Raw genomic sequence first — 12,314 nt, 5'->3', positions numbered from 1 at the left:
AAAATGCTAATCATCATCTTTGGGTCCTCCTAATGCCTTGTCTATACTGGGCATTTGTCCTGGTTACAGCCCTTGAAGGTCAACCCCCAATGTGGCTGCACCAGTGCAAATAGGCACAGGTGCTCTAAGCCATGATTTGCACCAATGCAGCTAACCCCTGCTTGACACCAAAGTAAAGTGCACCAGTGCCAGTCATGATTTACAGTGGCTTTCCTTGTCTGCACTAGGGGCTTGTGGCAGTGCAGCTAGGCTAGCAACCTGCCACCAAGGACTGTAAATCCCCAGCACAGGTAAGGCCTTAAGAGACAGATGTGCCAAATAAGTACTTCTGCTGCATGACCCTGATAAAATTTCTGAGAGTCTAACATTTTCCTCAGAGAGATAAAATACTTTTCTGCAAAATACTGCAGGGGGAAATAGCTATTTTCACTTCTAAATGGGGGCTCAAAGCCAAATAGTTTTCTCTTTAACGGAACTCCATAGATACTGTACCTAGAAAGAGGGAAGATGTCTCTCACCCACTAACGCCCTTTAATAAAAATAAAAAGCCATCCCAAACAGAGATATGCTGAGGCTATAGTATAGTTCCTTTCTCCAGGATATCTCAAATAGAGTTCTCTAATTGTAGTCAGATCCTTTCCTGTTAAACTCTTCACAGTCCTACTAATTAATCAAAATCATCTTGGGAAACTGCGGAATAACTACATTTAACTAAAAAATTATCCATGATCTGACTAGCTATATCATTGCACTATTGATACTCTGACACCTTATCCCAACTTTTCATAGCATCCTGGGAAGAAAACCCCAAAGCACACTATTATAACTATTTATAATGGAAAAATGTATGACCAGAGAGTGATGAGGCAAAAACGATAAGTGTAAGTGAAGTGTGTTCAAGTACAGTGTGGCTGAAAGTAAAATCTGATCAACATCAAGAAAACAGAGGGTCAAAAGAGAGAATGAATTAAGGAAAATGCAAATAAAGTTTCAATACAATATGTCTGTTTTTTGTCACAAGCAGAATTCACAACTGTTGCAGACTATTTAAATGATCTACAGAAAAGGACTTTTATTCTGCAAGTGGTACCAGCTAGAAATAAGTACAAATAAATAAATAAATAAATAAATAAATAGAGCTCTAACATCTTTGGCAGCCCTTCATGTTCTCACCTCAGAAAAAATAATAATCAGAACTCCCAGTTCTTTGTAACTAGTAAAACTGGAAATAGAAAAATATTAACAAATTTTTTCACCTTAGATTATATTGTTTTCAACTCCAGCTTGAGCTTTGTCACTTTTGTAGCATAATATGTAAAGGTGAGTACGTTTAGAACTATGAGTTTTATTCCTTCACAAAAAGCTCATTTGAATAAAACTGTTACTGTTCAAAGGTAACCTACAAATGGAAAAAGAAACGGAGCTGTACCTTTTTTGGGGGGTGCGGGGCATTTCTTTGTGACCTATAAAGAAGGCCTGAAACTTTTCATAGATTTTGGCTGGCTAGTTTGCAAGCTACAAATCCTTCTCCAACAAACTATGAGAGTATCAGCTGGTGAGACACAAATGGATCACCAGCTGGGACTGCAGCAGAAGGAGCAGACCTGGTAGCTGTGCTCCACTCAGTCCTTCAACTACCACCTCTCCTGCTTCCCTCCATGCCCAGGATGACAGTTATTGAAATTGACAATGCATCAATTGTGCCATTGTGTTGCATCCTTTGGCTAGTAAGTATGGTGAATTTTTCAAGCCCTGATATATTCTAGCCCAAACTCACAAAATTCTACTTGCTCATTCACATGAGCCCACTACTTTCTTTTTTGTTAAATGACATACAGCCAAGATATTAGCTTTTTCATCATGACAGCAAGAGTGACCAAGCACGTTTCAGTCTAGATTTGCAAATTGTTATAATGATTTTACAATGCTGCACTAATGTATTCTTGTGCAGAATCAGAAAGTATCCTATAACCACACAAAAACTTTTAAAGGATTTAAATATCTCTTTAATCGATGTCCCCCACAAAAGACAACCACCATTTACTCTGCCTATATAATTCTATTCTATACACTAAGGGTTTTTATATCACTGCCATCACCATATCTAAGCACCTTCCAGCAGTGCATTAAGCAACATGACTAACATCTGTCATGTGTCTGTTCTCATCTCTTGTGGGGGGGGGGGGGGAAGTGCATGCAGTAGTGTGTTTCGTTTTTAATTTTAAAAAACCCTCTACACACGTATGTTGCTATATTTTTATGTTATAGAAAGCAAGGTCAAAGAAATCTGTCTTGCTCTTTGAGTGCAAGGTGGTGAGGTTTGTGATCATGCTTGGTTCCCGAGAGTTCATTCCAGTTTTGGGTTGGGCTCCGAGAAAGCTCTGTCTCCTGCACAGACAAGATTCTAGTAGAAAGTCCCATTGTGCCAGAGGAATGACTTTACTGATCACAGTCTTCACCCCAGAGTTTTAGTCTATCTTTTAGATACCCTAGGCCCAGGCCATTAAGTACAGTACCTTAGGGGGGAAATAAAGGACTGGCATTGAACATGATTAAATATTCTATAGAAAGCCAGTGTAGGGCGCAGAAGAGGTGTTCACAGAAGCCAGCATTACTGAGGCGATATCCTGCAGCAGTCTGTATTATCTGGCGTTTCCTTAGCACTGAGGGCTTCATGCCTAAGTATACTGCATTGCTGTAGTCCAGTAGAGAGGTGACGAAGGCATGAATAACTGAGGTGAGGTCACAGTTCACTAGGATAGGATGAATCTCCTAGGTAATGGGAGATGACAGAAGACATTTCTCATGGATAATGGTAAGGGAGAGCTTAGCATCAGTGAGAAACTCAAGAACATTCCTACACTAAAGAAAGAATTGACCAACTGCAGGTGTGCACTTTCAACCAAAGGAGACTGCACCAGGACTGTAAACTCCTCAAAATGCTATCCTCTGCCCAATCAGCATAACCTCTGTCTTGGTCAGTTTCAACCAGCTGTCCATCAATGAGCTGATTTCATCAAAGCACTAGGCCATCCTGGTAGTAGTGGTGTGGTCATATGCCGCAGAAATGCATTTCACCTGCATATTGCCAGCACTGGAATGACCAGTTCAACTAGTGGCTGCATGCAGATGTTGAATAGAACTGGAGACGGAATTGATCCTTGTGAGACTCCACAAGTGAGGGTTCTAGTAGTGAAGGTGTGGTTTCCCATCACTATTTGTTGGGTTCAGAAGGATGAGAATGGATGTCTGCCCCTTACCTCTTGACAGTAGGAGATCATCCATCAGTGCCACTAAAGCGGTTTCAGTTCCATGTCGGCCTGAATCCAGACTGATGCTTATAACCTAGACTCAGCACAATTAGATGAGCTTGAAGTTGGCCTTTGGCTAATGGGAATGGGAAGTTTGACACTGGGCAGTAGCTGGCTATTCTAGATGCATCCAGGGTGGGTTTCTTAATGTGTGGCACCAGTTGTTCATGTCTCTCTTTCAAAAGCCAGGAAAGGCCTGGGTCAAATTCACAGGTCTTGAGTCAAGGCTCCTTTACTGTATCCAGAATTTCTGGCTGAGTGAATGTACTGGACTCTGGGAATGCAAACAGACTACTGGTTGGTGGGAGCAGACAAGGCGGATCAAGGTAGTTTGGGAAGCATCCTCAAATGTGCACAATCTCTTCAGCTAAGTACAATGACCATTCTTTGCAGAGTTTAGTACTCTGTCCTGTACCCTGTGCAAGCTGTAGACATTCAGACGCAATGATGCAGTTTACTATCCTGGACAGCTCTTGGGGCAGGATTTGGCAGATTCAATGGAAGCTGAAAGGAAGGTGCTATTGGCCTGTAATACAGCCACAGCATTGACTTGGAAGAATTCATTTGGTTTCATCCTGCCTGTATTAATCTTCATTTTCCACCATTGGTGTTTGAGTTTCCACCTCTTTCTCTTCATCTAGAAAACCAAGGAGATCTGTGTTGATGGTTAAGAAGGGGCCATCTGGGGGCCAAGATGTCAATGGCTGAAATTAGTACACAATGATAATGACTGGCCAGTTCCTCAACTCATCCTGTGGGTGGGGTACTGCTGTCCTTTAGGAGGCTTTGAAATTTGCTATAGTCCATGAGTCTTCATGATTGAATCAGGGTCACAGCTCTTTCTTGTTGCTTGCAAGCTGGAAGAGCTCTGATCACTAACTTAAAAAGGTGATGGTCTGTCCAAGGCAGTGTCTGGATCATGATGTCCTTGCTATTGACATCTAGGCCAAAGATCAGGGCCAGGGTGTGACCAGTTATGTAGGATGCACCAGAGCTGACCCATGAAACTTCTTGGGAGGCAAGTGAGGATATGTGTTTTGGGACTTTTGCATCTGTGGCCTTGTCAACATGCATGTTGAAATCTCCATGGACAATACTACCATCAACAAGGTATCAGTGAGCTCCATTATGAACTCTTTAGCCTGTGACGACCTGTAAATGAGTATAAAATCTGCTAGCATTGACTCTGGTTTCTATTGTCAGATGAGAAATTCAAATGAATGTCTCTTAACTGAGGCACTTCTTTTGGAAATAATAAAAAAAAATGAACACAGTGCCCCAGACCTTCTTGGCCTGTCCAAGTCTGTGATGTACCAAGTATCCTGGAGGGACAAAGGGGGTTAGCAAAGGACTCACATCACCATCTAGCCAGGTCTCTGGGATGCAGGTTATATTGGATGCATCATTGCTGATTAAATTGATTGTTGCTGGTTCGCAGCAAATCTTGCATTTTTATTTCCATTGATTTCTTCTATCTGCTTCACGCCCATGCATAGGTAGTTGTCCTCTGCAGTGTATAGATATTAGCTATCCAGAATCTGAATTCTTATGCCTGTTTTGTTTCCTTAGACAATTCCTTTCGATTTGGACTATGATAGGCTAAGGAGTGGATTGTGCCAGGAGATAATTGTTATCAAATGGGTACTCATTTAAGCCAGAACCTTTAAAGTAATTCTTGCAGATTTAGACCTGGTCTACTTGTACCCTACATAATGCCGCATGTAGCTACACACTGCAGTAAAAGGTAGGCTGCATCCACACTAGTCACTGTGGTGCTACACGTAACAGCAAAAGACTCCAGCGAGGGCAGGCAACAGGAAAAGGCTCTGGCAGTGGGAAGGGAGTGGGACACTACAGTGCTGTTTTTAGCACTGTAGACATGGGAGACCCTGCTTAAGCTTATAGAGAGCCATGTAGGGTGCATGGTCTAAGGTTCAGGCACCTAGGACACTCTACACGCCTAAGCAGTGCCCCATTGTCTACACTGCTGTTAATACTCATGCTAGCTGGGCATGCAGTGTCCGTACACTATATGCCACCATAAGTCAAGAAAAAAGAGGAAGAATGTAAAAGTTCAACCCAAAGAGCAGAAAAAATAAAATTGACAAAACACGGGTCAGTTTCACAGCTGCTACTAAGAACCCAGTAGGTACAGTAAAACAGACACAGATTAAGTCACTTTCATTTTGTTGTTGCCTGGGAAAGCTATGAGAAACAGAGAAGTCAAGCGCTGAAGTAATTCTCCAGAGAAGAGTCCCCACCCCACACCCTTCAAAAAAAGAGGCAGCTAGGAAAGGGGTAAAGTAGCAGAAACTGTCTAATTCCCCTGGAACAGTCAGAAGGCTAAGGTAATGGGAGATCCACCTACTCCTGCACAAGTCAGAAGAATCTACTATCACTATTAAAAAGACACAAAGCTTCTCTCTTCCAGCAGCCAGTAAGAGTGTAGGTGGTGTAAAAGTAGATTCACATTAATCCCTACTAATAAGATTGAAATGTCAGGCCCCAAGTAAGGAGTATGGGCAGCACCCTGGTAAGAATCCCAGTACTCTTGCCTTTCCCAGCAGCTGGAACTGGAGAGAGTCTGGGCTTCTCATCAGGCATCGCCCTGATACTTCACTGAGCCAGTCACCCATATCTTCCACATTTGCCTCTGGATAAAAGATGCCAGGTAAAGCTTTCAATCCCCATGTAGAGAATATAATACAGATGCTAGTTTTTCTTTATTCTAAACTACATGATGGGTTTCCTCAATCCTTTCCTGAAAAGTATTTTAATTCAGAACTTATGTATCAAGCCAGGCAAGCAACAAATAATTTTAAAGCAATTAACATGTTTTATGGACAAATGCTGAAAACCTGTTGCTCTGCAGATCTATGTAGCAATGAAAGTGTTTTGTGTGTGTAAAACAAGTTAAGTCACAGAGATGGAGAAAGAAGCTGAGCTAGCTGTATCTTCTAATATCTTCTAGAAGCCAATATATTAAATATTCAAGTAAGAGGGTTTTTAAAAATAAAAATGCACTTTTAAAAAGAAGAAAGTTATGCATTTTTAAAGTTAGTATAAAAATATTTCACAGGATATGTCTGGATGGAACTTTTTTAAATTTTCAGGTTTCAAGGGAGCAAAGTGTGAAGACTAATTAATATTACTCATTAGATTAAAAATTACCAGTATACCCCTAATCTTTTCCTTCTATAGTCAGTGGATCTGTTTTTCACAACAGCATGGCTTGCATTCCACAAGGGCCAACATCACCAGCTTACATAACAATAAAACCAACCCTGACACAGAAAGCACTAATTAACAACCATGAAAACAACTGAAGCAGCCACACTCTGCAAACTAATCCTTGTTGCTATGAATGCCAAAGACATCTCACCTAGCACTCCATATGTGTGTGGTTTGGGGCGGGGGGGGGGGGGGGCGCGCGGGTGAGGACAGTCACTCACTGATCCCAGTCTCGAACATGTAAACAAGAGACTATGGTATATAAAAGTGGAGTATTTTTTGTCTCTTTAAATACATGAAAAACAATAGATGAAGCTCTTTCAGATTAATTTTCCACTTGAAAATATAATCGGGAATAGAAAATTAGTTTTATATTCTTTTCACTATCAGTCCTACAAATGACAGGTTTCAGAGTAACAGCCGCGTTAGTCTGTATTCGCAAAAAGAAAAGGAGTACTTGTGGCACCTTAGAGACTAACTTGGTTAGTCCTACAAATGTAATTTATCAGCGTGAGAAACATACTGAATTCAATTCATGAAACAACACTGGACTTCCCAAAACACTAGATTCCCCAATAGATTAAGCACTCAATTCATCATTGCCCTATGGCCAATAAATTTGGCAGCTCAATCGCTGGGAAGTTTCCCAGCCTCCACATGGTACATAGCTGGCACAACAGCTTCAGATGCCTCATTGGCAGCCCTATTCCTTGCTTCTCCACCCAATCCCAAGTCCTGGCACCAGAGCTGTGACAGGAGAAAAAAGGGCTACAGAAACAAAGTGAAAGTTAGGGAATCTCTAAGGCTGTTCTCCCCTTTGCCAAGGACCAAATTGGCACGCAAATCAACAAAGTACAGGTGAACTAAGGACACCTTTTCCTCTATCTTGGATTTTGTGCCAGGCAGTTTTTGGACACACCTGGTAATTGGGGCCTAACAGTTTAACACCTGCAGCCAAAGCTTCTAAACTCTCAAAAAGTGCTAAGCAATTGAACACTTTGAACAAGTATTCTCATTCATATAAGTATGCACATCTTTTACCTTTAAAAGTTTAATTCAACCATATTTCATTTGTCTTTAAAAAAAAAAAAATCAAACAAGCCACCACATATGAACTCCTGCCCAAACCCCACTAGCAGCATGATTTCACTTGATGCTCTTAAGTGCTCCAGTCTGCCCAGCATTCACTTTTTCTCTTGCTCAAAAACTCTTTATTCTGAGGGGGAGGAGGGGAGGGAGTGGTATTTTTTAGGAAGAAGGAGAAAGGTTGGGAGAAAATATTGTTTTTGGAGAAGGATTCTCAATCAAATATTTTGGAGTATCTTGTTGTAAATACTGATTTTATGTAATTCAAACAAAATGTGACTTTGCACTGTGTGCTTATCTTGATCCAATAAATATATTGCTACAATTATGCTCTGACAAGCTATGGAAGCCTTGATTTATTTCAGTAGTTTGCTAGACCAAGACAATGTTTCAGAAATGACAAAACGGGTCAACTTATATTTTATAAATGCAAGTGTATTGTTTATGCAAAATGCACAGAGCCTCACTTCATTGTTTATTCCAAAAGAGAGTACAGTATAAGCACAACAGTGAAATGTGCCTCAACACAAACCTGAAGGACCGGTAATAACGGTAAGAGAGCATCTTTGTGCTCTTATAACTCGACTGGAAGTTCTCAGTTTGTGTCATATGTCATCAAGTGGCCTTCAAATATTCTAGCGAAAACCCTACATTTTAAACACAAAATTTGACAATTAAGTGAAGGGAGCACTGATTTAAAATATCTTGTTTTCAAAACCAAAGGCTCCAATCAGATCCATATGGGCAGACTCTGGAGTCTGTGCAGAGTCTAACCAACTTCAACAGGGTTCTTCAACTTCAACCTCTGCCCACGTAAATCTGATTGTGAGATTGAGGTCTAAATGTACCAGCAATGTTTAAATCCACTGTAATTCTGCTACAAAAACTTTAGCGTACTCTGTTCATTTTTTAAAAAAATAAGCATAAGTTTCCTATAGAACTATGGAAATCATTTTACTCCAAAGGTAAGTCAGTATCTACAGTTCGTATGGAGGTGAATTACAGTGAAGAACAGGCAATTTCACTATACAAACTAAGAATACCCAATTGTTTTGAGACACCTCCTACCCACTCTGAAAAAATTAATGTAAGTATTTAATTTTCATTTGTTGGAAAGCATTGCCACCACACTATCTACACCAGAGGTGGGCAAACTAAGGGGAGGGGTGGATCTGGCCTGCGGGACCCTCCTGCCTGGCCCCTGAGCTCCTGGTCTGGGAAGCTAGCCCCCGGCCAGTCCCTCCCCTGCTGTTCCCCCTCCCCTGCAGCCTCAGCTCACTGTGCCGCTGGCGCAATGCTCTGGGTGGCAGGGCTGCGAGCTCTTGCTGGGCAGCGAAGCTGCAGAGCCTGGTGCTCTGGGCACTGCAGCTGTAGTGCCGCCAGCCACCGGTGCTCCAGGCAGCGCAGGAAGGCGGCAGGGGGGGTTGGATAGAGGGCAGCGGAGTTCAGGGTGGTGGTCAAGGGACGGGGGTGTGGATAGGAGTCAGGGTGGTCAGAGGGCGGGGAACAGGAGGGTTGAATGGGGGCAGGGATTCCGGTGGGGGGGGGACAGTCAGGAAGGAGGGGGGGTTGGATGGGGCAGCAGGGGGCAGGAGGCAGTCAAGGAGGGGTGGATGGGGCAGGGGTCCTGGGGGGGGGCATCAGGAGGTGAGAAGCAGGGGGGGTTGGCTAGGGGGCAGGGGCCAGGCCATGCCTGGCTGTTTGAGGCATAGCCTCTCCTAATCAGCTCTCCATACAATTTCAGAAACGCCATGTGGCCCTCAGGCCAAAAAGTTTGCCCACCCCTGATCTACACCCACATCCAGCTCACATAAACTGGATTTTAATAAGCAGGATCCACCAGAGGTCAGAAGTGGCCCTAAGCAGGAAATGCACGGGCATGCTCTATTCGTGTGGGAAAGTAATCTACTGTACATGAAGACACTAAATTTGACTCTTAGTTTGGGGTCTTGATTATACCAGTTTTGTTTTTAAGTCTTTTTCTGCTTAATCTGAACTGCTACTATTAGAAGACCTCTGAAAAGAAACTGGGAAACTTCTGAATTCATTTGTCCTATTTGCATTTACAGAGCATAATACTCCTGTTAATGTCAATGTGAATTAGTATGAGACAAAATTATTAACATATTAACAATCACAGGCTTTTATGACAACATTTTTAAAAATTATTTTACTTAAAAGATATTAAAGCAAATCCAAACTAGTTGCCATCCAACTTCACAGCCTTAGTCCAAACTATATCTAAAGGTAAATAACCATGTCCCTCTCAACACATTACAGTAATAAAAGAGTCACTAGCAACATCCAAGAAGGATCTCATTAATGTGACTGCACTTAGTTCTTCTTTACAGTGCACCTGAGATGGAGTGTGCCTGACTCTTCCCCTTATGTTACTAATTGTACACACTTGAAGGGTTTTAAAAGAATGTTTCCTGCATGCCTCCTGGTGAGAAGTAATGTATCAACAGGATGTTATTTTAAAGAGAGAAATAATTGCTAGGGAATTAATAACTTGAAGTTATGCAACAGTTCTGCAGCTAGTTGGAATCATTAAAACATTACGTTATTTGCATACTCATCTCTCAGAGGGGCTGAGATGGAGACTTGCAAGAAGCCAGTTTGAGTTCAGCATGTTCAGCAGGCAGAGGTAGTAATAAGAAGCTTGAGACTGTAGATAATGTTTTAAAATGTTTTCTTCTATCAGTTATCTATTGCAACATTGCCAAAAGCAATAATTTAAGGAAGAAGTGCTTTCTCTGAGACACTGCTGTTTTCTCTAAGAGCCACAGAGATCTAACTACCTATTTTTATCCAGAACAGCTACAAAATCCCCAAACCTTCTTGCATGCCTATATTTCGGTCGGCACGGATAGGTCACCCTGTGCCTCCTTCACTGAAAAACAATAAGTGATCTGAATGGGTTTTCTTCTCCTTTTTGATCTCAGGGAATGTGCCACCTCCATAAAACATTGCCAGTTTGTAAAGCTTTTCGGGGGGAGATGGGAACGGGGACGCCTGTTTCTTTTGTGAATGCTTCAGAACCCTCATCCTCTCCTGCTGCTCCGGTGCGTGTTGAACGATCACAGATCTACCCACAAAGCGCTGCTTTTCCCCACAGCCGCCGCGAGAGATTTGCTGTCTAACGAGTTTCTCCTCCGGGGCCGTTTGCAGAACGGCTGAAGCAGCCGCAGCTGCGGCTTTTCCACCCAAGGAGGAAAAAATCCCCAGTGCAGCCGCGCGCGAGCGGAGTGCGGGACGCTGGGAAGCGCCCCGCCACGGGCCGGGGGAGGTGGGCAGCCCCCAAATCCACGCCCCAGCGATGCGCGGCAAGCGGCTCCCAGCTCCCGCAGGGGAGAGGAGGCTGCCCCGCCTGTGCTGATCACGAAGGCGCCAGCACCAGGGGGCAGTGGGTCGGGGGGGCAGGTAGCTGCTCCGGTCCCCGAGGAGGGAATCAGGGGCGGCCGGGAAGGCCGGCTCACTATGTGGCAACCGGCGGGCCGGGCCCCTGTCTGTGTGAGGCTCGTTATTTGGCAGCGGCGGTCACTGACCTCCCCGGGCTCAGCCCCGGCGGCGGCGGCGGCGGCTCCTCCATGGCGGCGGCAGCAGGGAGCAGCTCGGCGACGTCTCTCATGCATGCACCGAGGTCGGCATGGCAGCAGCGGGCCCCTGTCTGCAGCCCGGCGCGGAGCGGCGTTGTGGGGGGGGGGTGGGAAGGAGAGGAGGGGAGGTGTCTCTACCCGGCTGCGGGGATCCGGCCGCGAAGAGCCGCCCGCGCGGCCGCCATCTTGCAAACAGTCCCAGGGGGCAGAAGCCGGGAGCAGCGCTACGGCGCGCGCCGAGGGACAAGGGCAACCACAGGCGCTCGCGCCTCCCCGAGCGAAAGAAGCGGGAGGGGGTGGGGCGATGTTAGAGCTGTCACTAGCCTTTCCCAAAGGGCCGCCTGCATCCCAATAAGGCTGGGGGGACCGAACGGGGGGGGGGAGAGTTAATATGATGATGTCATTGATAAATACGTTGTTTGTTAGTTTTAGTGACCCACATTTTCTCCTAATCGCCCTCGCCGCCCCCCCCCGCCCCGGTTCCCGCAAGGGGGTTGAGGCGCGCAGGCTGCAGCTTTTGGGGTCAGGAGATGGGGGACACGCTCAGCTCTGCTATGGGCAAAGGACGTTTCTAGCTCTCCCCGTTACAGAGAAAAGCCCGAAACCTCAACCCTGAGGTTGAAAAGCCGGAAGTCAAATAAAACGAACCCACCCTTCATTACTTTGTAAAAATCTCATGATTTTTTTTAAGAAGGGGGGGGGGTCTGACTGTTTTTTAACACCTAGGGATGGTGATACTGAATTAATACCAAGGACGTGGTACCAGCATCCTTTCATCTAAGGAAGACAATGGATGCTGGGAACATTAATTAAGCTCTCTCCCCATGCCCTGGGAGGCAGGGATAGGAATCACTCAAGGAGTTGTCCAGGAACAAACACATGAAGTGACCCTGAAAACTGACTATTCTAGTGGCCTTGGAGGAGACGGGGGGGGGGGGCTTGCTTTTTTAAACAGCTTTTGGCTGTCAGATAAATTTACAGTAGGCTGGCTAGGCACATACGCACCTCAAGGAGCACTTCTCACCAGACTTGGCAGATGTTATCAGTCCCTCCCCACTTCTGTAGAAAACCCTGGTCTGTAGAGTGT

The 12,314-nt window shown here is 44.5% G+C and overlaps 1 protein-coding gene across 7 annotated transcripts in view; it reads right to left on the bottom strand.

Annotated features, from left to right (window-relative positions):
• The window catches only part of MAP3K4 (mitogen-activated protein kinase kinase kinase 4), a 142,924-nt gene extending 131,477 nt beyond the window's left edge, over positions 1-11,447 (bottom strand). For 4 of the 7 annotated variants that reach the window (XM_048844079.2, XM_048844081.2, XM_048844080.2 and 1 more), the window contains exon 1: positions 11,177-11,445. In XM_048844079.2, the coding sequence (XP_048700036.1) occupies positions 11,177-11,259 (83 nt within the window). In that variant the 5' untranslated portion in view covers positions 11,260-11,445. Of the gene's footprint in view, positions 1-11,176 lie in introns of all 7 variants that reach the window. The other 3 variants (XR_012667704.1, XR_012667705.1, XM_075126848.1) reach the window with 1 other exon arrangement.
• Positions 11,448-12,314: the final 867 nt, after the last annotated feature.

Source organism: Caretta caretta, chromosome 3, assembly GCF_965140235.1.
Source record: "Caretta caretta isolate rCarCar2 chromosome 3, rCarCar1.hap1, whole genome shotgun sequence".
NCBI classification, from domain to species: domain Eukaryota; kingdom Metazoa; phylum Chordata; order Testudines; family Cheloniidae; genus Caretta; species Caretta caretta.
The sequence above is the reverse complement of the archived record's forward strand: the minus strand, read 5'-3'. Positions and strand labels throughout refer to the sequence as shown.